Source organism: Fibroporia radiculosa, assembly GCF_000313525.1.
Source record: "Fibroporia radiculosa TFFH 294 genomic supercontigs, scaffold12541, whole genome shotgun sequence".
Lineage (NCBI taxonomy): Eukaryota > Fungi > Basidiomycota > Agaricomycetes > Polyporales > Fibroporiaceae > Fibroporia > Fibroporia radiculosa.
This window is the reverse complement of record NW_012133476.1, coordinates 38,695-63,571: the sequence shown is the minus strand read 5'-3', so window position 1 is coordinate 63,571 and position 24,877 is coordinate 38,695. Positions and strand designations below refer to the sequence as shown.

The 24,877-nt window shown below is 52.9% G+C and overlaps 9 protein-coding genes across 9 annotated transcripts; 6 read left to right on the top strand and 3 right to left on the bottom strand.

Moving 5' to 3' along the window:
- Positions 1-288: 288 nt before the first annotated feature.
- FIBRA_07304 (uncharacterized protein) lies at positions 289-3,235 on the top strand (the record flags this gene model as incomplete). Its single annotated transcript, XM_012328990.1, has 12 exons — positions 289-330; positions 381-423; positions 473-546; positions 600-748; positions 804-896; positions 1,015-1,202; positions 1,252-1,437; positions 1,494-1,711; positions 1,764-1,910; positions 1,962-2,672; positions 2,724-3,017; positions 3,068-3,235. 12 exons carry the CDS (start codon positions 289-291, stop codon positions 3,233-3,235), a joined length of 2,313 nt encoding a protein of 770 aa, XP_012184380.1.
- A 389-nt stretch (positions 3,236-3,624) lies between these two features.
- Positions 3,625-4,098, bottom strand: FIBRA_07303 (uncharacterized protein; the record flags this gene model as incomplete). The annotated part of the gene is made up of 1 exon (XM_012328989.1): positions 3,625-4,098. One exon carries the CDS (start codon positions 4,096-4,098, stop codon positions 3,625-3,627), a length of 474 nt encoding a protein of 157 aa, XP_012184379.1.
- Positions 4,099-4,672: 574 nt separating this feature from the next.
- FIBRA_07302 (uncharacterized protein) lies at positions 4,673-6,003 on the top strand (the record flags this gene model as incomplete). Its single annotated transcript, XM_012328988.1, has 11 exons — positions 4,673-4,714; positions 4,774-4,802; positions 4,853-4,993; positions 5,048-5,088; positions 5,146-5,238; positions 5,296-5,342; positions 5,390-5,442; positions 5,474-5,576; positions 5,636-5,739; positions 5,796-5,862; positions 5,941-6,003. The coding sequence occupies 11 exons, from the start codon at positions 4,673-4,675 to the stop codon at positions 6,001-6,003; spliced, it is 783 nt and encodes a 260-aa protein (XP_012184378.1).
- Positions 6,004-7,624: 1,621 nt separating this feature from the next.
- Positions 7,625-8,917, top strand: FIBRA_07301 (uncharacterized protein; the record flags this gene model as incomplete). The annotated part of the gene is made up of 1 exon (XM_012328987.1): positions 7,625-8,917. One exon carries the CDS (start codon positions 7,625-7,627, stop codon positions 8,915-8,917), a length of 1,293 nt encoding a protein of 430 aa, XP_012184377.1.
- A 1,221-nt stretch (positions 8,918-10,138) lies between these two features.
- Positions 10,139-11,555, bottom strand: FIBRA_07300 (uncharacterized protein; the record flags this gene model as incomplete). Its single annotated transcript, XM_012328986.1, has 4 exons — positions 10,139-10,698; positions 10,772-10,931; positions 10,986-11,327; positions 11,391-11,555. The coding sequence occupies 4 exons, from the start codon at positions 11,553-11,555 to the stop codon at positions 10,139-10,141; spliced, it is 1,227 nt and encodes a 408-aa protein (XP_012184376.1).
- Positions 11,556-11,852: 297 nt separating this feature from the next.
- On the top strand, positions 11,853-14,111 carry FIBRA_07299 (uncharacterized protein; the record flags this gene model as incomplete). The annotated part of the gene is made up of 4 exons (XM_012328985.1): positions 11,853-11,926; positions 11,965-12,110; positions 12,159-13,806; positions 13,862-14,111. 4 exons carry the CDS (start codon positions 11,853-11,855, stop codon positions 14,109-14,111), a joined length of 2,118 nt encoding a protein of 705 aa, XP_012184375.1.
- A 598-nt stretch (positions 14,112-14,709) lies between these two features.
- On the bottom strand, positions 14,710-17,075 carry FIBRA_07298 (uncharacterized protein; the record flags this gene model as incomplete). The annotated part of the gene is made up of 13 exons (XM_012328984.1): positions 14,710-14,918; positions 14,978-15,073; positions 15,124-15,148; positions 15,203-15,379; positions 15,441-15,551; positions 15,601-15,639; positions 15,692-15,893; positions 15,947-16,116; positions 16,176-16,290; positions 16,343-16,429; positions 16,502-16,652; positions 16,727-16,841; positions 16,941-17,075. The coding sequence occupies 13 exons, from the start codon at positions 17,073-17,075 to the stop codon at positions 14,710-14,712; spliced, it is 1,632 nt and encodes a 543-aa protein (XP_012184374.1).
- Positions 17,076-20,406: 3,331 nt separating this feature from the next.
- On the top strand, positions 20,407-20,775 carry FIBRA_07297 (uncharacterized protein; the record flags this gene model as incomplete). The annotated part of the gene is made up of 2 exons (XM_012328983.1): positions 20,407-20,559; positions 20,620-20,775. The coding sequence occupies 2 exons, from the start codon at positions 20,407-20,409 to the stop codon at positions 20,773-20,775; spliced, it is 309 nt and encodes a 102-aa protein (XP_012184373.1).
- Positions 20,776-22,687: 1,912 nt separating this feature from the next.
- Positions 22,688-24,779, top strand: FIBRA_07296 (uncharacterized protein; the record flags this gene model as incomplete). The annotated part of the gene is made up of 12 exons (XM_012328982.1): positions 22,688-22,760; positions 22,838-22,988; positions 23,045-23,131; positions 23,188-23,302; positions 23,366-23,535; positions 23,590-23,791; positions 23,845-23,883; positions 23,936-24,046; positions 24,108-24,284; positions 24,347-24,371; positions 24,422-24,517; positions 24,571-24,779. 12 exons carry the CDS (start codon positions 22,688-22,690, stop codon positions 24,777-24,779), a joined length of 1,455 nt encoding a protein of 484 aa, XP_012184372.1.
- Positions 24,780-24,877: the final 98 nt, after the last annotated feature.

Below are 24,877 nucleotides of genomic sequence, written 5' to 3'. Positions count from 1 at the left end.
TCAGGCTGAAACGCAAGGCAATATAGTATACAAAAGGCTTGAAGTCTCACAGATTGTGTATCAAAGAGATCATGATTTTCTTGAGGCGGCGGTCTTTAATGTGAGAAAAGCATTCGACTCGTTACGAGAGAACAAGATTACAGGTATTGTCTGAGGCTGTGGCAGTAGCATGAGACCGTCTGAGCGGGAAGTTTAAACTAATAAGGCGCTGTGGCGCGAACAAACAAACAATCGCTGGCCGACGTCTGAGGCTGCGGTGACCATCCCCGACATTCAGCTTGCACGACGATGGCTGATGCGGCCTTCAAGGACGTGCCAGAGATCTTTGAGGTAATACCCGAGCCTTCGTCGCCATTCGTGCGACTTAAATTTCTCTGCAGGTTGAACTCGGAGAGTCACTAAACGCGCGCACCGAGGTTCTATGTTTGTCTATTGCATCCACTACTTCCGCATATTATTGACTTCCATACAGCTACATGGCGTGAATTGGGGCCCCCAGACCTTTGCCATGTTGTCAAAAGTACAGGGCGCAATGGTCAACGCGACGTAAGTCCAACCGGTTGGCGTAAGTCGCGACCCACAGCTAATTCGTGTATTAGCTCGGCTCGTATCACTACGTCTCCGGAGTGGACGCCTCGTCTTCTGCATCTCTCGCCGCCTACATAAATTCGTTAACATATGCCATTGAGGATGACTCGGGGTGGTTTTCAAAGGGCACGACGTGGAAAGTGCGGAACGGGTGCTACTGGTACGTCATGCTCCACTGCATGCATCTTTGTAGCCGACCCAACAGACTTGCGCAGCTGCTTTAACGCGTTCTCGCGTGTGGATGTGCGTGTGGATGTGAAGATCCCTGGTGGTGTGAATGCGTATATCGTCGACTTGCGCGGAGAGAGGTGCGCGGGTTCATTTCTGACCAAATCCATATGTTGCCCCAACATCTCTCCGATTTGCTATCCATCAACATCTCCTGAGTGGGGCTGTACACTGACACATTGTTCCTGGTATATGTAGGCACGAACTCACACAAACAGCATCCCAAGAAATGTGGCAAGAAACTTACCTCTCTGCCATCCTTCGTTCCGTTCTATATTCAGATGATTCAGCCTATTGGCTCGATGCCTATCGCAAACTTGATCCCATTACAAATCCAGACGGGGAGCTCCGTTTCCTACAAGCAGCGGAAGCTCTCTTTGAAAAAGGTAGGCTAGGTTTAGGCGTTGCAGCAGAATCATCCTGAAGACTAGTCAGGCTGGCAGGTTGGTTCTGAGCCAGAGATTCAGGTTGCAACAGTTGTCTCGAACCATTTGACGTCGGCAATCATGAAGTATTTCGGGGACAGCGGACGATACCAGTATGCAGCCAATCTGTTCGAGAAAATGAGTGCAAAGGAACCGGAGATTTCGTCGTTACTTGCACGAAGTTACATTGGCATGAGTGAGTGACTAGGTGCGACTCAGTGGTAATGTTCCGTATTCATGTGGTCCTTGAAGACGAAGAGGTGAAGGCTATGCAGATTATGTCTGCAGCGATTAGGCAGACACCCCAGTCATACACTTTACTGCACGCCCAGTGTGATTTCCTCAGGTCGAAAGGTAACTATGAATGGGCGCTTAAACTCGCACGACAGGCAGTCAATTGTGCACCAAGCGAGTTTGTCACTTGGGAGAAGCTTACAGAACTTTACATGGATTTGCGTCAGTTCGAGTCGGTAAGCTTTCATGCGCTGTGTCATCCATCAAGGCATTAACGTACTAAATTAGGCTCTGTTGACACTCAACTCATGTCCAATGTTCACCTATAATGGCCGAGACGCGCACAGAAACCTAACTGCTGCTCGAGTGCACCTACCAGTCAAATCCAGCGTTGTGGATGTCCTCCCTGAGCGGATAAAAACCGAAGACGACGATGTGAGAACTTCAACGTTTCTGGCGGAATGGCCCTACTGACGGTCCCAACAGGCTGATCCCGCTCTCCTCAGATTGCCTGCCCCGGGCCTGCGTGGTACATGGGCACGCGCCTATGCCCTTCTGACACGTCTAGTCTCGCAAATTGGATGGGACGAATTGCTCAAGACGCGGAGTGCCGTGTTCGTGATGGAGGAAGAGTATCGTATGCAGAAATCACATAACGACATTCGCACACAGCCCTCCACCGCGGCAAGCGCTACATTCCCACAGCATTCGAGTGAGAATGGTGTGGTGCCCAAGCGTGGGTCGTCAATGATCTCAGATGCCGCAACGCTCGTGTCAAATAGTGAGTCCCCCATCGACGATGATGCGTCGACGCGTGGAGTCGTCTCGCCTGCGCACTCCCAAAACCCTTCCACTAGTGAGACAGACCAAGAGACGCTAGGCGTTGCGAACGGCTTGCCAATAATCCGGATCTCGACAGAGAGCGATACGGAGAGGGAAAATGTCGCCGCGCTGCTCGCTGAAGAGATGAGGGTAGCTGAAGCAGCGGATGCTGCCGTGAATGGAAACGGGGACGCAAAAGAGAATGGGGTCGTCCAAGTTGCTGAGAGTGCGCTGGAGAAGCCAATGCAGGCGGCTGCTGGAGCAGACGGACAGCAAGACAACGATGCATCAAATACGAATCAGGAGCCGTTCTCGTTCAGCAACAAGCGGCTATGTGAACGCTGGCTGGACAACCTGTTCATGGTTCTCTACGAGGTGAGACCTTGTTTGGTGATGTGTACCATTTTCTCAACGCCGGCATTTTAGGATCTGCGTGTGTGGACTATCTTCCGTGCGGAGGTCGCTCACTTCAAGACACAGCATGTTGCGTACCGGAAGACAGCGATGGAGTGGGAAATTCTTGGCGATCTTGGTGGCAGATTGCACCACAAGGAGGAGGCGAAAGAGGCGTACTCGCGCTGTCTTGACTCTCCGCGATATTCATACAAGCCGTGGTCGAAGTTGCTTGACATGTACGCGGATGAGGGAGACATCCAGAGGACTCTGCAGGTCGCAATCCGCGTTGCGGCGTATCAGTATGCAGAGTATACGGAGATGGCAGTATGTTCTAATGCTTATACATATGAATATTGCTCACATTCACTGCGCAGTACCCAACCCAAATTGCCCGCTGCTTATTCAAGCTAGGGCAGATCCACGGTCACGCTAAAATTTCCTATACACTTCTCAGCATGGGGTTACCGGAAACGCTGGCAAAGGTCATGGAGGGTTATCTCAGCTACGGTAAGGCTTTCAAAGTGGAAGGATCAGATTTCTAAGTGGCCCTACATTCGACTATTGTACCTTGGCCGTGCTTTTGAGTCTTGCGAAAGACCGTTATATATATTTATAGACTATGAATAATTTTCTTCCAAAGTTGCATCCATGACTGGCACATTCATGAAAGCAGGAGAGTCAAATTCATCGAAAGATGCGCAACGGCTATAGAAGTTAGACATGGGGTGAATTTCGCGGTACGTATGGAGTAGAGCTAACTTGGACAGGTGATCATGTCCCTAATAGCAGAATCCGAGAGGCGAGAGAGGAGATACAGTGGAGGACAAGATCCGGAACACACTCGACGCAACCAGGACCAATAGATGCAGTTTATAGATCGTAGATGGATGAGACAAACGTCACTACAGCTCGAGCACATCCCTGCGGACGTTCAGAGGCGAACGTGGGCAACGAGGGGCGTGTTCCTTCCGGTCTTGGGATCAATCCGCGCACTGACCCAAGACACGAACGCAGCCTCGGTGGAAACAGGGCGTTCGCGATGCTGGCCGGACTTCTTCGACAGGGTGAGAGGGAACCCAACCTTCTCTTCGACGCGCAGAAGGAACGTCTCTAGCGTAACGTCTTCGGGAACCTTGAATTTCCAGAGGTCGTCAAGAAAGGGTACGGAGACTTTGATGATAATCATGCCGTCTTTGGCTTGCCAGTTCGGCCGGACTATGGGAGCGGGACAGGACGGGCTCGACGGGAGATGAGCGGACGACATGGAGGGTTTCTCGCCTGGTGGAATGTTTTCCTTGCCACGACGATGGTTAGAGTCGCTGGTATTTGCGCTCTTCATGCGCTTGGGGATATTGTGGATGGTAGAGAGGACTTGCTTGGGCGTCGTTGTGGCGAGGACGGACATCGGTTGTGGTCGTGTTTGAGAGCAAGGATGAGTAAGAGAGCGTTAGAGAGCGGGGAAGGACGTTGAAGATGTTGTATTGATGGCGAGAAGAATGCGCTGCGATTGAGGCTAACAAGGTAGCCCTGGAGTTAAGACCTGAGGTAAAGACAGGAGCCACTGATCGAATAGCGGTCGGAGAGTGGAGCAGTCTGAGCGGAAATATGCATATAGAGTCAGTAGCAGTCAAAATCAAAACAGCCAGGGCGATGATCGTCTCGTAGTGGAGTTACAGGTATGATTAGTAGTGGCTCGATGGATTGTATGCGTCGATGATCGCGTACAAACCTCAGGACGACGATCCACAAGCTAGACCATTTGAAGATATGGCCAGAGCCAGCGAGATGAATCCGGAGTTGGCTCTGAACACAATTCGAACACGAGCGTCGAGAAGAAAGCCGCGGTTGTGGCTGCCCGTCTCACGTGCAAATGGGTCGCGTGTCGTCATCGCTCCCAGCCACACGCGCTTGTCGACTGTACTTAAGTACTAGGCTGCCCTACCGCCGACATCTCACTCGTTCTGAGTACATTGAACACGATGAGCACTGCGAGTTCAGCCGGAAAATGTGTTATTCGTGAAGTCAGTGCATGCTGTTTCATTGGTTGAACCAAAGCTGATTCACCTTCGTTGGTATCTAGGTCGCGAAGGACGTATGGACGTTCTCTTGGTGAGGACTCCTAGCCACTTACTCATAGTACGGAGCTGAATTGGAGGTAGCCCATTCTCCCGCTTCGGGCTGTTTCCTGTGGGAGGACGATCGACTGCTATCAAGCTACGCAATGGAGACGTTTGGATAATGGCATCTACCCCTTTGACGGATGAAACCAAACAGAAACTCCAAGAAATTGGTCCTGTCAAGTGAGGAATTCGTGGCCGTCGGTGCTGAACTCAGCTTATCTTGCGGGCGTACAGATGGATTATTGGCGCGGACGCAGTACATCATTTGCATCTTGGTGAGGATCATTGCAGACACGGTGAAATAAGTCTTCCACGAATTCAACGAATTCTAGGTGCATTCAAAAAGCAGTACCCGGACGCAAAGTTGATCGTTGTGAAGGAAGCCATGGATAAAAAGGCTAAAGAGGACTTGGTATTTCACGGAGGTAAGTTGGAGACAGCTGCCACCAAGGGCGTTTTATAACGGACCTTGTTTTACATAGCATGGGGAGCAGACCCATTAGACACGAAGTATGGATTTGAAGATGATGTAAGCGACAACAGTCCTTTCACCTTTTTTAATAATCGCCAACGTAGCTGCCTTTGAGGGCTAGATCAAACACTGGTAATTTTGCAGTGTTCTATGTAGGGTATGCCCAGCCTGATATTCTCGGCCGCCAGCTTCTTTTCCGGTTTCAAGAACAAAGACGTCGCATTCTATCATCCCAATTCAAAAAGCCTAATTGAAGCAGATTTGTTATTCAATCTTCCTCCAACCGAACAGGTCAGTCTATCGCACTGTACGGCGGGGATATACTCACTTGCTCTGCTTACTCGACCTAGTATTCCAACACTGATTCCTCGGGCAAATGGCCGTTCTCCAGTACTTTGAATCCGTATTCCTGGTTCCACAAACGGTTCACCTGGTCGCTGGGCGAGGATAAGGAGTAAGCCACGCGTTCAAAAATTCTAAATCCAGGAGATCCTCACTTTGCATGCCCAGAGCCATGAAGCGGGACGTCCGAACCGTCGCAGGATGGGACTTTGAGCGTATTATCCCTTGTCACGGCGTAAGTCACTCGTTGGTTTGATATCCTGTGCTCTCCTGCTCACAGCTCGGCGACTTGTCCTGTTGCCTAATGCTCCAGGATGTTATTGAAAAGGACGGAAACGCGGCGTGGCGCGAGGCATATAAATGGTATTTAGACTGATCGTGTTCCTCGCTTCGTTCGTGGTATATGCTGGAGGAGAGTACGCTAGTGGAGAAAGTAGTGTACAGGCGCTCTCTTTGAATATTGTTATAGTTTCACTCGCCAGGACGTTCTGTGGTATTGTACGTGAGCACTATGGGGAGAAACAAGATGTGATACATTTACGGCAGGCACTAACATGGATCAACCTGTCATCGAGCGAGGATCAAGTGTTGTTCAATGTCTTTCCCTGTCGCAAATATGTTCCCGACGCACGATGGCCTATGAGCTGACACGCTATTTGTGCTGGCAAGACGTAACACGTCGATAGCTTGTACTTAAATGAAGACTGAGCTGAAGTAAAGTGCATACAGCTTGGATTTTAGATAATCGAGAGTATTTGCGATTTCGAGGGAGAAAAGCCGTCGGTGTGGGGGGTCATTGAACGACCAGAATCTCGCCAAGAGCCAGGCCCATCCGAACGCGGTCCAAGAACATTCGCGCGTCTCTTCCTCTTCTTCCGTGCCGCCTAAATGCCGCTCGCTCCCTTTCGCAGACGCAACAGCAACCGCTTTCGAATGTGCAATTTACTGCACTCTGTACTTCCTGTCACACACTAGCTAAAACTGCTATGACTGAGGGAAACATAGACCCCACCGTTCTCTTGGTCTCATCTCTAGACATGTCGAAGACGAATGCTGCTTGTGCTTGATTGACACTTTGCCTGAATATAACACTCATTGACGTTAGTTCTACGCAAGCGATGTCGATATTGCTTAACTCTGGAATGTTTGCTTTGCTTGACTGATACGGGTCTGAGCTTGTTGCTTTCGTCGACCAATCGAATCAGCTCACACCAAAGTGGTTTTCTTGCTCATGTCAGAGTGGGCACATTCCCTTCAGTGTGGGCTACGTTTATCGTTGATTCCAGGCTCACTCGTGTCATGCTAGCATGCTAGATCAGGTCGATTTTACCGGTTGCAGTGAAGAAATGGCCGAACTTCTTACTTCATCTAATCCCGCCATTTATGGCACCGATTTATGTCCCACAACACAGCACTCATTAACAGAAGGCATGCTGTCGCTTGGCGCGTACTTGTAGATGGTCTTTGGGAGCAGAACCGGTGGCGGCGCGAGCGCGCTATTCCAGTTGCGGTTGAATTGTGACAACACTAGTGTCCTTCAGGTAGGATGTATACTACTACTTCGTTTCGTTGGTACTGAGCACGAGTAGGCGAACGGCTCATTGGAGTTGGCAGTCTCGGCAACAGAGGTCCTCTGGTAGCCGCGAAGTCCCTTGCACGACGCGCAGTTGGGACTGTCAGTAAGACTTCCCTTCGAAGTCTCTTACTGCGGCAATAGAGAGCCGGCCGTTCTTATCATTGCGTCTACCGAATAAAAACGTTTCAGCGCCTATGTGTACGTATATATCGAGAGGCACAAGCAGAGCCTGCAAACAACCTTTCGAGTCATGGACAGCCCGTCCAGTGTGAAAGCGAAGTCCCCGCGACGGTAACGTACTTCTTTTCTTATATGTAAACTGCTTGTTTGATCTCTACTCAGTCTTCTACAGTTTTTACGCCCTATAACTGGTGGGAATTCTGTGAGGAGCATCGATGCAACGCCAAAACTTCCTACCGAAATGTCCGACGAGATTTTGGCGTATCTCTGGGACGATCCTCCTGCTCTAGCGGCCTGTGGTCTTACTTGCAGAGCGTGGCTGCCGATTGCTCGCACTCAACTCTTCCGCGTCGTGCGTTTGAAGGGAGATAAGAGTTACAGCCGTTTTCGGGCCCTACTGAAGGCGTCCCCAGCCGTTGCACACTACGTTCGCAAACTTGATTTGTCCCAGAAGTGGGCTTCCGTAAAGACTGATACGCGGCTGGAGTGCGGGTGGGTTGAGCTGTTGCTCCGGTTGCCTCGTGTCGAAGAAGTTCATCTCACGGGAATGAACTTCCACTTGACGAATAAGTTGTGGTGCGGACTCCGCAGCCGCACTCCTGTTCTGTCCATCAAGGCACTTCATCTATCGAATGTACCCTATGTGGATAGCGAGCTCCAGCTATTCCTCTCCGCGTGTTCGAGGCTTTCCGTCCTTCACATGCATACCACCAGGTCTACCGTCACATTCACAGGAATCGCTAGATCCCTTGCTCTTGTTAGATGGCCGTTGGTGTCATGGTACACGATGGAGAGATCGCTCTCGAATGTCTTCAGTTCCGGGCGCAGCCGACCAACCCCCGTGTGGGTTCCGGATGCTTTGCGGCTCGAAGACTTTGCATTTCACCCGATATTTGGATGCGCCGGAGTCCTCTCCTGGCTTCTCTCCCGTGCGTGTCGCCCACAAACACTTTCAATTTCAAGTCGTACCTTCTCCCCTGAATACACCCTCCTCGTGAATGCGCTTCTCTCGCAAGCAGGAGATTCTGTCCACGATCTTACGCTATCGATCTTCAACGGCTTCCGTCCCGTCTCTCCTTCATATCCAGGGCTCGATTCCCCCAATCTCAAGTCGAACACTGGTCTTGAGACGCTGCGGATTGACGCGCCTCTGGACCACGAGGACAACTTTTGGTGCCAATGTTGGTCCGGGTTACAGCAGGTCCTGTCCGATATTGGCCCACAACACACCAAGCTTCGTAACCTTCAATTGTGGATTTGTCCCTCACAGCTCGACGACGCCAAACGCGATTGGTCCATCATAGATCTGCTCTTATCCCAAATCGCATCTCATCGCCCGAATCTTGTTGTGACTTTGTCTCTGTGTCCGCCAAGCTATCCTCGCGGAAGACGAATAGCTTGGATGGGTGATTTCGCAACAGCTCTCCTCGACGGACTGCCTCAGTTGCTTGCTGCGACTCGGCGTGTGGCTTTGCTGTGGACTGACAGTGCTGCAGAATACGAGCTGCTTTATGAGGTTGTGCGGACCATGTGAGGGATTGTCGGCTTGCGAAATGCCCTCCATGATACGGACGGTTCATCGGATGGTGAGCTTGAGGTCACTCCTTCGGCCTTTTCTTTTCCCTGACATCTATATTTCCAGTCTGGACTTGGACTTTCGTATATGTACATAGCCTCTCGTCCCATCTAATCTCGTCTCGTCTCGTTACGCCTTTTCATCTCCCTCAAACGATGATTCATCAGTATCTATCTATCACCTATTTGCGGACCGTTGAGTTTGTGATTCCTCTTTCTGGTTAATCCGATGTTCTTATCATGTATGTGTCCTCCAATGGTCATCACAATTTTGACGACCAATCTTTTCCCTCTTGAGCAAAGGCCACAAGTTCGGGCATGTATATTCGGTTGCCTCTGATCTTTACGTCTTGATACGCGACTCGTGCAAGACGCAGGCGCATGCATATGCATTGATGATTCTGTGCGCTTGTCTTCGAATGATTGGTGATCCGTCCCTGGCGGCATAATAACACTGTGGTGGATCGTGCTTCAGCGATCCATATCATTCTAGGATCGACATGCAAATCTCCCGATCTCCCGTGCATGTACAATGTCGGCATTACGGGTTATTCTATGGCCTCCGACAGCCTCAGTCTAGGCTGGTTCATCACGGATACCCTTCTAACCCGCATCGCCGTCGATTGCCCAACCCTCGACACCACTTTGATTGTATAGGCATTCGGCTCTTCAATCGAAATCGTCTCGCTGGAAAGGTCTCATATAGTAGATGTACCAGAGGCGTAATTACGAACTTACATGCATTCTAGGAGCAGCGGTGGCGAGGGCCAAGACGATCGTAATTCGACCTTTACTGGAGGGCTTCGCGCATTGCTCTCTCTTGCAAGAAGAATGGAAGCATAAGTCAGCAGAATAACTGAGTACCACATATGATCCTCTAGCGATATGAGAATTGTCTATGATCCCTCTCTCTATGATTCCTCTCATTATCAGGCACTATCTACAATCAACATTCGCATAGTAACTATTTGAATCCTGCACTATAAGTTTTGGGTATGTAAGGTTAAAATTAGGATGTGTAAAAGCTATTTACGGCTAAATGTCATTTAGACATACTGCTGAGAACATATGGCATTCCCACTTGCGTCTTCTACTCTAATGAAGGTATCATTTTGCAATACACAAGATTTGAGCTCACAGCATCATGAAATACTTCCGCATCTACGACTTACGGCGTATTTTAAACCCAAATTATTTTCATCACTACTCTCTTCACGCCCTCCAGTCGCTCCCACACCATTGTCACTTTTCCACCCGCTAAGTCTACGGCCTGTACGAACTCAGCGACACCCCCACCAACGCCGAAATATACGCGTTTCGCAGCAACAAGACACACATATGGAGGACCACTTTCTGAAGTAGGCTCTAGCGATAGCCCCGAGGTGGATTTCTCCAAGTCATGTGTTCCAGATGTCTCTTCGCCGAAGTCCAGGTGAGACGGTGGATGGCATTCCAAGCATGCCTGTCGCATTACGCGTATGAGTGCCGGCAGACTATCTAGGCGATATATCGTCTCAGATGTCAAGATAATGTCATATCCGCCACGCGTTGCGCCGACATCAAAGCACTCCCAGGAACCAGAAAAGAACTTGAGTTGCAGATGATATGTCTTGAGCGACTCGAGGAACGCCAATATGAGAGATGGTGTGAGGGGCAGGGTACCAGGCTCCGTTGGTTCCGCAGGGGGGAGCTCCTCTGTTGTAGGGGTGGCGCGGAAAGGCAGCGAGGCGGGAGACATATCTGTGCATCAAGCAGTAGGTGAGTGCTTCTTCGGCGCAGTTCTCATCTCACTTCGGGGAACTTAGATACTTACACCATGCGAGAATGATGTTTGGTAGCGTCACGAGCTGAAGGACGAGTGTGTTGAAATCTTGGAGATGCACAAGAATCTCATCAGCATCTATCGAAGGTGGGCTGCCTGAGAACAGTCGATGTACAATATACAATGATGGGACGGCAGTTCCACAACCAAGCTAAATAGTGGATGAGTTGGTGAATAGAGTCGTCTCGAACATACTGGTATGTACCTCCAAGATGTGTTTGCCTTCCAAGCACCATTCAGTGGCATCTCCGAATGCATCGTGAAGATGATCAACAAGGTCGAGTGCACAATCCCAAGTTTTCAAACCGCCTTCGTAAACCCCTGGAACTAGATCTGAGGGAGTATCTATGAACTCGAGATCCTTCTCTGCCGCGCTCAACTCCGTGCCACGCGAAGTGCAGCCTTTATTGACATCGTCTTGTGATATCAGCTGGAAACGCGCATCAAAAAGGTCTCTTCGGGCAAGCTTGACGACGTCGCTTGTATTGCCAGACGGAAGCGGAATCACGAGGGGAGAGAATGAAATGACAGATGGAAGAGTGTGCAGCTAATATTCGACTTGAGCGATTGAGATTTTTTTTGCTAGTTTATTCTAATTGGAATAACTTACAAGACTTGTAAGATCGTGTTCCACGCAGTTGGCCTCGGGTTTATTCAGGCTAGCCGGCCCTGAAGGTGCACTGTGTGAATCAGGTGTTGTGCTCACAGGTGCGTCCAGAGGATCCGAATTGGGATATTCGTCGCAGTCGGCGATATCGAAATTAAATTTGAACATGAGAGAAAGACGAGACAAGAGTGACTCAGTGAGGGATCCCAGTTGAGCGCTAAGTGTACAACGCGCGCTCGTGACCCGACGCGCATCTTGGTGAGAGAAAGAACTCTGAACGCGTCGAGTCGCTGGCCGGAGCCGCAGATAATCTCTTCCATCGTCGTCCCTACCCCTCGTCCTTTCTGCCGTCTACACCCAGGTCATCAGTGAGGCTTCGGCTCCTGGTAGTCACTTTCGCGCATTGACTTTCCATCGCGCAGCTAACGATTGTCTCTGGTCGGATTACAGACATGGCCCAGTTTCATGCACCTACTTCAAAAGGCCCTTCAGATAAAAGAATTCAACCAGGGCCTGGGCGAAACTCGTCGGGACACTATGTGCGCAATCATGTCAATGGTCACCCAGTCCAACGCAGCCTCGGAGATCCTACTACCTCGCGCAAAGTCTTCGCACAGTCCTCACAGCGTTCTCAGCCAGTAGATCCCGAGGTTGATGTCGGTGAGAGCGAGGAGGAATCTGCTCGGAAAATTAAACCTCGTCAAGCGGCTAGTGAAGAAACATGTATGTTTTACCGCATTATCAATAGATCCTCAACTAACTCTACGATAGTTCTAGTCGCCGTGAATTTCGATTCCCCGCCACCGACAACCCAGGCGCACCGTTCATCCTCAGTATTATCTACTCCAATACTCGCAGATACACGTCCCGCCACACTATATGTCTCCCGTACCTATGCCTCCAGAAGACGGTCTACTCCATCTCGATCTCGTCCGAATACACCCGGTGCATCCGTAGCAAACTTTCGATCTCGTCCAAACACACCCAGTGCGTCAGTAGCAAATTCTCGTTCTCGTCCGAATACACCCAGTGCATCGGTAGCAGGTCTTCGTGCCTCCGCGGAGACCCCCGTCACTCGTAAACGTGGACGACCTAGGAAGCATTCGCTTCCTGACTCGCCGTTCGACCCGATTCTGACTAAAAAGCCCCGCGGGCAGAGCACCCAGCGTGACAGCGATGTTCCCAAACGCACAATCAGCCAGCCTCGTGAAAGCTCGTCCGTCGTCCGCACAGCTGGGAGTAGAGGCCGCGTAGCGTCGTCCGTTCCACCGCCGATCTCTTCACGCACGCTTCCTACAGGACTCCCCGGCATTGCAGCCACAAAGCAGAAATTGGTCCCATACATCAATGTTCCGCCTCTACCGCCCGACTACAGATCCGGAGGGGTACCACTACTGCAACAGGCGGACATTTCCGTCCTTGCACTCCACGAGACGGCAGGGGAGCTGTCTATACGAGGTCGCCGAGCTGCCCCTGCGGATATGGCGGAGCATCTACAGTCGCATAGCGCTAACCGACCCTCAAATGGGCTCAAGGGCACGTATCAAGCTCCGTCCTCACTTCCAACCCCGCCTACTGTCGCTGCCAGCGCGCCTCCAGTGCAAGTCGATCTATCCATATCTCAGCACGCGGTGATCCCACGTCCGTTGCCGCGCACGATCTCAATCGCCCAAAGCACAGACAGGCGAGCGCCTGCTCCACTTTCCTCGGCTGTACCACAAACTACAAGTGCCAGCCCTCGACAAGGTGTAAGCGCTGGGCCTTCACAGAGCGGAGATATTGGTCGTCGACAGAGTGCGAACATGAACCTTGGACAGAGCACAACCATCGATCCTTCACAAGGCGAAGGCGTTGGTTCTCGGCAGGGCGCAAGCATCGCCTCTCCGCAGAGTGTAACTACTGGTTTCCCAACAGGCGCGAGCAAAAGTCCTCCGCAAAACCGAAGCCCCCGTCCTCGACAGAATGCAAGTAGTGGTCCTATACAGAGTGCCAGCCTCGGACCTTCGCAGGATGCAGTTATCAGTCCTTCGCAGAGCACAAGCACCGGTCCCGCGCAGAGCGCAGCCCCCGGTCCTCCATTAACCTTGCCTCCTCCAGTACCTCAAGCCCCAATTGCCTCCCTTTTGCGTCCAAGTTTTATCTATTTGTCACACGCGCCCCCCGTCTCGCCCGTCCGCCAGTACCAGACTGCGAAACTGCTCCACGAAGCCCTTGCAGCTCGCGTGTCTGCGTCACTCGCGGCTCGACAGCCGACTCGATCCACTGTCTCCGCATCGAGTGCTCACACCCGCAATACAGGTGCGCTGGTCCGCTTCCAAGGCGGCTACTCGATCGTCCGAGGCGAGGACATGGGGGTCACCGAGTCGATCCTCCGAGACATCGCAGCAGACGTGGTGAGCGCGAGCGGAGTCGCGATCGAGTAAGTCGCCACGACCGCTAAAGCCTCGCACCTCTCACTCGCACGTGTCTCACAGGCTTGCCGATCGGCACCGCACCACCCTCCAGATCATGGGCATCACAGGCACGCTGCGCCTGCCGTGCAGGTGCGCGGCCGCGGATGGCCAAAACCCGTACATGTGTGGAGGGCTGATGACTGTGACCACTATGGAGACCTCCATCCCTGTCGGCACAATTCCCCAAGCGAGGATGTATGGATTTCGGATTCTCATTGACGTGGGGCACGGCGGTGCCATGGACTTCATACAGCAGAATGTCGCCGCGTAGATCGTGCATGTTTCTCTGTTCGACAAAACAAAGACGTGGACTTACGTTGTCTTACGCTGTCATGATCTTTGTATCCTTAAAGAGTCGTTTGTACGATACCCTACTTGATGTACAGTACATGTCTCTGCGCTGTGAAACTCTGCTCTCAATCTGTTTGTTTGTGAGTCTTGTCTATAGTCTTTGAGGGCATGGCCTTATGTAGATGATTACTACAGTAGTCTAGATCTAGCTTCCGATTAAATGTATCTAACAGTATTCGGAATGGAGACATTAGCTCGCCTGACAGCTTGCTGGGTACGGAGTCATCGGGGGGAGGTCATGAGAGATAAGGGTGTGGTAACGTATAGTTGCAATCGATATGTGGTGGACTTGCTGAATGTGGCCTTGGCAGTTGAGTGCTAGAGGCAGGGATCTGAACCCACGTATGGGAAGTGCTCTCAATCGAATGGCTGCATACACTAATATTAGCCCGACTGATTTCTGTGATCTACATGTTCGTACTGGTGAGTTGATGCGACACGCTCGTAATATGACATCACGAGCTGTCAGGCATGCATTCCAATACACTCGCACTTCTCTCTCTGAACGGGACCTATCGTCACACCTGCGCCCTGCGCTTCATCCGCACCGGCACATCCTGAATCCCAAGCGTAAGGAAGAACCGTGCATCGACGATCCTCTCCGTCCACTCGTCCACGCTCTCGCCCGGCTTCAACAGCGGCTCAACTTTCCAGTCACGCAACCACATCGTGAGGAACGCCACCGCCTCCGTAGTCGCGAACCGTCTCCCGATACAGGTGCGCTGCCCTGTGCATCATTCGGCCGTCAGGTGTGGCAAGTAAGGGAGACATCAAATATCCCCGTACCAACGCCGAACGAGGACACCAGGTCCGTCTTGTCATCACCCTCCCAACGTGAGGGGAGGAACTTCTCCGGCTCCGGGTAGTAACGCGGGTTGTATTCTGTCGGTGGCGTTGGTTAAACCCTCATTTACAGCGACTAGCCGACTCACCAATCCCCAACGTATCCCCCACCACCTAGACATCACTCAGCCACGAGGCAGAAACACATGAGGAATACTCGGGACGCACTAATACGCCCTTCCGGACTATGATCCTGCCCTCCCTGCCCGATCCGTGCGCATTGGGGACGACCAGCGTGCTGTCCTCGGCGGCGACGCGCGCGGCAGAAAATGACGCAGGGAACATGCGGCTTGCCTCGTAGAACGCGTTCAGCACCTTGTCCAGCTGATGGTATTCGCCGGGCGTCTTCACAACGCAAACGTAAGCACAACACCGCCCGTCGCGGAACATTGGAGCAACCACCTACAGGATCTCGCCCGGTTCCGACCACGTCAATGATTTGTTGATACACTACCTCTTGCACGTCCTGGTGGACAGCCAGGAGAGCAAACGTCGCCGCGAGGGTCTCGGCCGAGGTCTACGGAGATAATCAGAGGCATGACCGCCCTGCGCGCACCCTTGCGTACCTCGTGCCCCGCAAATAGCATGAGGAAAACGTTCGAGATCTGGTTCTGCGTAAGCATCGCGCTCGAGAGAACCGCGCGCGTACACACTTACCACTTCGCCGTCAGACAATGTCAGCTTTTGAGTGTCGACGGACCGCGCATTGAGTTCATTTGCGCGCACGAGCACGCTGAATATGTCACGACTGCCTTCTTCGTTCAGCTCAATCTGGCTCTTTACGAGTTTTCTCCGCTCATTCACCTGAGTCCGCATGTACTGGTCCAACAGGCCGCGCGCGTGGCAGAAGTCGCGCACCCTGTAAGAGAGAAAGTGAGCTGTGGCTGAAGCAGGGAGCGGAAGGCGCCTTACTGTTTGAGGGGGATCCACCGCATCCATTTCGGGAGGAGCACGGCGATCGAGGGCATCACGAAGATTCGCAGCGCATGGGGAACGGTCATGCCCCCGGTACTGGTGGTGGTCGGATCGGACCAGGACGCGTCCAACCCGAACCCGCAGACGGCAAGCAGGAGGAAGGCAAGCTGTGTAAAACGCGCCGTTAGCCAGCTCTCGTAGATATACGTCGACGGAAGTCTAATACCTTGGACGTGAGCCGTTGCAGAACGGTTATCTCGACGGTGTCCTGGTCCGCCCAGCCCTCATGTGCAATCATATCATGGTACGCCCGCACAGCCTGATCCCAGACGTAAGCGTACCTAGTATACATCTGAGGTACCGTCAAATTGGAGATCGTGGGCGAGCGCTCACATCTCGCTACTAAACGCAGGAGCCAAAATCTTCCGATGTTTCTGCCATTCTTCCCTTTCGACAGTGAACAAACTGTGGCCCCACTCTCTGCATGCCGACGCCTGTCAGCCCATTCCAGGAAACGAGCGCAAAGCAGGGTGAACAAAATACACGACGTACTCCATGACAGGACTCCGGAATTTGAACCACGGAGACTTGACCCCGCCAGACATGAGCTGGCGCAGCACCTCCATGTCCGCGCTGTGGATCTGCGGCGTGCTAGCGAACCACGGGACGACAGAGATGGTGTCTGTTCCGTACTCCGCATAAACTGTGGATTTGTTCAGCAAATCAAGTCTCTGAGACAGTAATTTAGGACAGGACAAAACGGTGCGAGGGACTCACAGTCGTGGAACCGGGTGTTCCATAGGTAGCGCAGACCCTTGCCCCACGGGCTTATCATATCCAGGAAGGACAGGGGCGGATACGCGCATCGCTTGCCGGGGAGGTAGCCCACAGCCTAAGGGACAGCCAAGAGCGAGGTTAGTCATCACGAGAGAAAAGCGGAAGGATGCTGGAGGGACACTATATGTGATGTTCTCTGGGCATCGAAACTTACCTGCAATCCACTGTAGTACTTTGCGATCCTCGACAGCACGTAAATGACCGCCGCGGCGACCGCTATTCTAGTCCAATCGGACGTCCAATTCGCCATGGGCGTAATTTTCACAACGGTCTCCAAAACCCTGTCCATCTCGCAGCCAGCGTTGTCAGCACAGGTTTACAGGATGCATAGGTTGATGAAGCGATACACTCACCGTGATCGGGGTCGTACCCAGACTTGATACGGAACAGAGGGGGAAAGCTAAAGCGCCTCCAAGGCTTCAAGAGCCACCTACTTAACGGAACGCAAAGCATACAAGCTTGGGAAGAAAACCTTAAACAACGTATCCAACTCGCTAGAGTTGCATTCCTCGGCTAACTAAGAAAGATATGGGCTGCTTTTTGCATCATACTGCGTTGACATCGCACGCACAAGTGATCCAATGTACCGCTGGATCTAGAGCCTGCAGAAGGAGGAAGTCTCTCAGACCATTCATCGAGCAGCTGCACTGTTCAATTTCCGGCTGGCATCTGACGAGTCAACAAACGCGCATTGGAAAGTGTACGCGCGATGTGGCATCCACGAGGGAGGGCGGCGTCGTTATAATGAACGCGCGAGAGCGAGTTAGGCGCGGTAGTGGTGGTCAGGCGATGGTGAGGGAAGGGTCGAGCTGAGAAGGATGACCCTGTTGAGGGGAGGCGAGTTGCGGCTGCGAGACCTTATTCGGAAGAGACCATGACCTGCCGAGACAGATGACGTCAGCATACCTTTGAAGCATGTCTCAAGCAGACTGCACTGCCAGCAATAGCCTACGATATGTACCCTGTGAGCTAGACAAATCTCGGCGTAGTGTCCAGTGCACACACCACCCTTCTCATGCTAGCGCCACTGGCGGCCCATTCTACTGGATCGCGCACGTGCTGACGGGGAAGGATCCAGGCGGTGAGGAACCAGGCTTGCGGCGCTGTCGACGGAGGCTGTCGATTGTTCTGTATATGCAGAGCTCGTCGCCTCCGTTGCCATTGATCAATTAACACGGAAACAGTCACATACACAGCTCGTAATATCCAAACTCAGGACGTAGCATTCCGCACTTGAACCCCGCCTCTCCGGGGTACGGCGTCCTGGTAACAACAGTCAGCACACGATGCATACTGGATGCGGTACGCGCTCCGGGACGCAAAACTGATGTGGGAGCGACACGAAGGCAAGTGCACCTGAATGAAGGTGCGAGAGACAAGGCATAGCCAAGAGTGGGCGTTCACAGTAAAGAATGGTGCCCCGAGAGTCGGTGTGAAGGACTGCCTAAGAGTTAAATTTAGACGGACAAGTCAGAAGAGAGCACGCCGAGGTCCATCGCCCTGCCGTATATCAGTTATATACCCATACACTACTTCTAGAGGACGCACCGGTCACCATAACGGCCGAGCCTGTTCTGCACACGAAACGCCGCTTCAACTGTTCTTGACTTGGGGATGCGGTGCAGCTGAATGAACCAAGACCGAGCGGGGCGAGGTGGAACGATTGTGGTGGTCTGGTCTATGCGTGCACAGTCATCTGCAGCGGGATTGTTATTATTGTTTCAACCATGTTGGGGACGATTGGGCATGAGCTGATCAGCGTAGCGCGATAGAGGATGAGGTTGGAATCGGCAAGTAGCTGTCAGACTCTTGTCTCCCATAGGCAAACTTCCTAATAGAGACCTATGGAATAAATAATAGTCAGACTCGCCGGAGGCCGCGACAATATGGCTGGCTGTGGTCAGAGCGCCTGCGTGCCTGCGAGACGTGGATATTGTGAGTCCAGGAGACAGGCTTAAACGATCCTTAAAGAATACCCTTGAGAGTGTGATGCGGACGGTTGTTCTATGGAGACAGGTCGTGAGTAGGGTGGGGGTGGAGGTGGAGGTGGAGGTGTTGGGAAGGGAGGACAGTACTACACATTGAAGATCACCATATGAGACACATGGAACCCTGGCACACACATCAGAGCACAAGAACAAGGGAGGGGGGAACGAAACGTGAGGGGGAAAAGAGAGAGAGCAAGAGAGCAAGAATGTCTACTATCAAGCACATCAAACATATAGTAAGTGCTGTGTGCTTATGTCATGGGCATGCAAGTGTCGACGGAGTTGAAGATGTGTTAATTTTCTTGTCACAGGAAGATTGACACATCTTTTACTCTTACACTGACAGTAATAGAAGGTGTGCCGGTCACGTACAGTAAATAATTGGTCTACCGTGGTCAGCCTTAGGCTTACAACACAGTGAGTATTGTATGGACCTTTCTAGTCTGATTGGAAGTTGTTGGACAGCGCGAAAAGTATCACTAAAGGCTTTTAGTGATCTCGTTGGTTCCCAAGCTGTTACCTACGATAGTCTGCTCTCATACCCAGACATGTCGAAGCAATAGTCGTCCCCAGCCGTTCTAAGGCTCTCTGACTCTAGGCGCTCAAAATCCGAGCAATTCCCACGGGGAGGGAGCGCCCGTACAGAGAGTACTGTAGAATGAAGCAAGTTTGTGGGAACGAGCAGTGTCCCCAGCCAAAACGACGAGATCTAACCAAGACTTCTACAGTGCAGTCATATGCTCGCCACATCCTCAGACTCGCACGCAGCAACGACAGAGCAAGCACAACAAGCCTGGGGCGCATCTCTCAAGTCAGTGAGATTGGTCAAAATCGATGCTGAGTCGCGCGTAGCTATGTAAGTCCGAGGCTTTGCGTCTGTAACTGGCACCATCTAGGCTGAGCGCATGGTCTACAGTATACTTTGTTGATATAAAGCTCCCTCTTGCTAAGTGTTTGTCACAACTGGCAAGACGAGACACAACTTTGATACAGTCGTACGCAAAGGAGGAAGTATCACTTGCCTAGTGGAGGAGCATTACAGCCAGCATCACGGAGGAGATTGGGCGACGGCTTGCGGGCGCGCACCATTCGGAAATTTCAGAGATGCCAAAATCGGATGATTCGGATCTGACTGACTAGAGACATGCGCATGATGACCCCGAGCAAGCGAGAGGCGAGCCGCAAGGAGGATAGACAAGTGCGGGGAGACGAAACACGGAGGCCATAGCAATCCGACTCGAACCTGCCTAGCTGGTATATCGAACGAATGCCCTGCGAGAGGACACATGGGATGCAGACGTCGTCGCTGGCACCAGCGTGCGTGGGAGAAAGGCGAGGGCTGCGGTGGCAAAGGGAGGCGAGACGGCGGGGGAGCATCTTGGCAGGCTGTAGGGAACCAGTTCGATTCTAGCCGGAGCAGCTGTCGATCGGGCCAGTCCGATTGGCTGCGACCCCCTGCCCCGACCAGCCACCCTGACTGTGACAGCATCTTCGGTTCGTAGCAGGCCACCACCAGCACCATGGCCCACGCACTGCCTCCCCAATGTCCTCCATATATCTCCTTCGTCCTCCAGCTCGCCCCGCCCCCCACACCCCTTCGCCTCCCTCGAACCGTCCATCCGTTGCGTCGCCATGCCCCACCGCGATTCCTTTTGCCCCCCCTGTCTCCTCGACTTCCCCAGCTCTGACGCCCTCTACGACCATTTTGCATCTGCGGACGAGTCCCTGCATCCAAAATGTCCTTCGTGTGCAGCCGCCTTCGTCAACGTGCTCGCGCTCTGGAAGGTGCGTGTCGCGTGCGCGACTGAACAGCAATAGTACGCTGACATGCGCGCATATATCCAGCACCAAGGCTCCGTCCATCGCCGACACACGCATACAGTCGCGTCCGGCGCGATCCCTCGCGCGCAGCGCGCCGACCCGAGCAGGATGCTCATGTCGCGCGCCGAGGCCGTCATGCTGCCCATCCGCGTTCCCCGCGATCCCCTTATTCCCTCATGAGCCACGCCCTTTGCGCCTCGGATATCTATTGCGTTGACACGACCTAAATGACGTGCGTGTCCACCTGCCCCTAAGTCGAGCGTGATCTCCAGCTGACGCCCGCGGACAGCTGCTTGGGATCCTGGTCGCACTGTGTACTATGCTCGCTTCCCTTTCTTGACGAGTCGAGACTGGACATACCCCTCGCTGTAGCTGTATTATTTCCCGGCCTTGCCAAATCCCGCGTTTCATGCTCACACTGGTCGGCGGCGTTGCCAATGCTCCATCACATTGCACGACATAATTGAGCGGTGATCTCGAAGTCCGAACTCTGTTGCTAACTACCATCAGCCCGGCAATTACGCTAGCTTTGTCAGTGCGCCAGACAGCTCTATACCTCGGTCCCAGGGTCGCGAGGGACTCATCAAGTATTGACCCCAAAGCTAGTCCTTGCACGCGATCGAGCTACCAACATTTCTCGTTAACCGACCAAGCCCTTACCAAACGAAGCTAGCCGAATGCTGAAAGCACATGTCATCCAATGATGAGTCTGGCGCGCTACGGCGCTATCACGACGCAATGTTCATGCCAGAAATCAGCTTGCGGCATAGGATAGGTGAATGGAATAAATATGCCCTGCGCGTAAAGGCCATAAACCGTGTGCAGTAGCGTTACAGCACAAACAAACTACATACTGAAGTACGCGCGCTTAGGCTACCTAATAAGCTTGCTTGATTGTATGTAGCTTGCAAGTCCAAAGTTCAACAAACGTTGATAGAATTCGCTCCCAAACGCACCAGTACTGACGTTATCGCGTTGTCAATCTCTGGGCGAGTTTTGACTCCGATTCTAGCGGGCGAGCAGCTGAACTCTATCCCCCTTCCTCTACCACCATCCTCTATCCTTCCTGTCCCATGCAGCTCGCTGCTCTGCCGCCATAGTGTCCGGCTGTTTGTACGGCACACTGCGTGTAGATTCTCAAATGGGCATTTGTTGACTCGTCTCTAGCTCGAAATTGAACGGTGTCTGGTACAGCAGACTCCCAACTTGCCATTTAAGGTAAGTCGGTTTCCCGATCTGACGACGTGGCGCACGCCGTGGGATGAATTCCTCTACACACTTCATTTGAGAAATATCTGGATGAGCCACCGGGATGAACGCATGCACTCCCGCGCCGTGTATTTTGGAATCCGGAGACGTCCTGCTGCAAGCTTCAGCGATATAACGTGATTCGACCTAACATGAGACGGCGTCAGGGCAGTCGACATCTTTCATGATTATTGTCGAAATATCTCGTGAGCCTCGGCTTGTCCATTTCAAGGACGGGTTTTCTATGCGCTACTACTTACGGATCCGCGCACTCTCCGCCTCCCTCCGCCTGCACGGTTGTGCTCAGGAACCTGCCGGTCGGCCGGCACCATCGCGTTTCATGCGCTGTTCGTGTAAGAGACTAAGGGGTGGATATGCATTGCGTTGTATCTCGTGGAGGACAGCTTTCCCCTCCCTACCTGACGACCGTCCTTCCTCCACTCTCGAGTTGTTTAACAATTCGAGGGCTGTTTGCTGGGGACGACTCTTTGCCCCGCTGTGTCAAGTGTGAACGCGACTTCTGATCACGGTGAGTTGTACATCGTATCGGCTTCTTTGTCTTGTGACACCACGTTTAGCACCATAACGGAGAGGCGTGCAGGTTCTCATAAACTGTAGGAAACGTTATGGCCATGTCAGTGGCGGACTGGACGTCCGATTGGACCAAAATAGCGGTCGCCGCGGCAGTCATTTTCGTGCTTTCGAGGATTGTGAAGTACTTTAATGGGTTGAAGGCAAGCCTCGACCCCCATTAGACGTGATTCACGATGTCTCCTGACCTCACCCGTTGGCCACCCCGCAGACCGTGAGCTACCTTCCCGGCATGCGATGCGCGTATCCGCCCATGTCCCTCCTTGGTCTAATAAGCCCGCGGAGCCAGGGCATACGGTACCTATGGAACACGCGTTTCCACGACTGTAAGTGCCTCGCCTCGTGCCGGCCTGTCATATGAGCCGCTAGTCTTGGGACGTCGAGTCGCTGAGAAACCTCGCAGTCTACGAAGAGTACGGGGCAGACACCATCTCTATTGTCCCGTGGTTATCCAGTAAGCCGCAGATCTTCAGCGCGGACCTGGAGGTGATGCGCCAGCTCATGTCGGGTGGGGTCAAGTCTCCGTGGTTCAGATACCGGAGTTTCGTTTTGGAGTACGCCACCCGTTGCATCTTGATCTATTTATGAGCTGACGGGCACCTGCACGCAGGGAGTGGGGCCAGAACCTATTCACTTCCGAAAAGGAAGAGTGGCAGAAACACCGGAAGATTCTGGCTCCCGCGTTCAATAGCGATATGTGAGTGCTGGGGTCTGGTTCCCTGCCTGGCTGTACCTCATAATATGCCGCACTAGGTACGCCGATGTCTGGGACCAGGCCGTGCGGACGTACCATGATATGGCTGAGCACGAGGGCTGGGCCTATCAAGAGACTGTTGAAATACCTGTTATGCAGAAGATCACGTCCAGGGTACCCGCCCTTTCTTGGCCCATAATGGACTTTTGTAACTGATTGACGGCGTCCATTTCTTAGTTGGCCTTCATCATGATCGTAGTTTGCGGGTTTGGGGTAGAGGCGTCCTGGTCGGACCCAACAACGACCAGCACCGGAGATATGACTTTTTCCGAGGCATTGCGGATCCTCGTGAAGCCCTCGATCGCGGTGCTGTTCCCAAAGTGGATGCGGTGGCTGCCCATTAAAACGTAAGACACTTTTGCATTCTCCGTTCCAGCCACGGCCCACTGTATGTCTCGCAGGATGCGCGAGTTCCGCAAGGCGCGGGTCATGCTAGACCAGTATATGCGTGTGCAAGTGAACGAACGGCGGGCGCTCGTGAAGAGCCAGATCGAGCTGAAAGAAGAGGGCAGCCGCGACATATTCAGCGTGCTCGTGCGCGCGAATGAGGTCAACGCGCAGTCCGCTCACACCGAGAAGCTCATCTTGTCTGACGACGAACTGGTGGGTCATTTGTGCGCGTTGTCCACCTGGACGCGAGACTCATGCAGAGTCAGATCGCGAATGTTTTCCTCATGCTGTTTGCCGGGCACGAGGTACGTAAAAGCATGTGCGGGTAATGGCAGCTCCCTCAGCAGGTTTCCCCAGACGACCGCCGAGACCCTTTCGGCGACATTTGCGCTCCTCGCTGCCAACCAGGACGCACAAGAAGTGCTGTATAAACAGATTGTTGAAGTCGTTGGAACCGATCGGGATCCTGTAAGCGGCTATCGCTGTTCTTGACGGTGGACGGCGTTGTGCTTACGTTTATGACGTGAAGACGCCCAGTGAATATCATCAGCTTGACAAGGTGTTAAACGCGTTCTATGAGGCAAGCCGCTTGTTCCCTGCATCGTTTGCTGCAGGGCGCATCCCGGTCGAGGACAGCCCGCTGGTCATCCCTGACGCGCATGGGTCGGGCAGGGACGCCCGGATCGTCGTCCCCAAAGGCATACTGGTATGTCCACGATGTTCCTGTACGCGTACACGCCGTACATCTGCATGGCTCATCATTTCTAGGTTATGGGGGATGTACTAGGAGTCGGTGAGTCGCCTCGTGCTGACGAATGATGTTTGCTCTCACACTGTCGACAGCATACAACCCGCGCTACTATCCGGAGCCAGAGAAGTTCCTCCCCTCGCGCTGGGAGGGCAACGGCAAGACCGACATGGTGACTTCCTTCGGCCTCGGTACGATCCGCGACTTGCGCGCGCGCTGCTTCTGACGAGCGAATGATCCACAGGGCCACGAGGCTGCATCGGGAGACGGTTCGCGACGACGGAGGCAGTGGCGTTCCTCACAATGTTGCTGCGCGACTGGAAGGCCGAGCCTCTGCTGAAGCCGGGCGAGAGCGTGGACGAGTGGACGAAGAGAGTCATCGACGCGCGGTTCTTCTTTACACTCGGCATACAGGACGTGCCTGTGCGGCTGACGCGTCGGGCGCGGGCGTGACGATGGGCGTCGGGGGCACTGGAATCATGGATATCTTTCATTCCTATTTATAGGTGGATGTACTAGAATTATAGGGAGTGGGCTCGCTGTATTTGTGA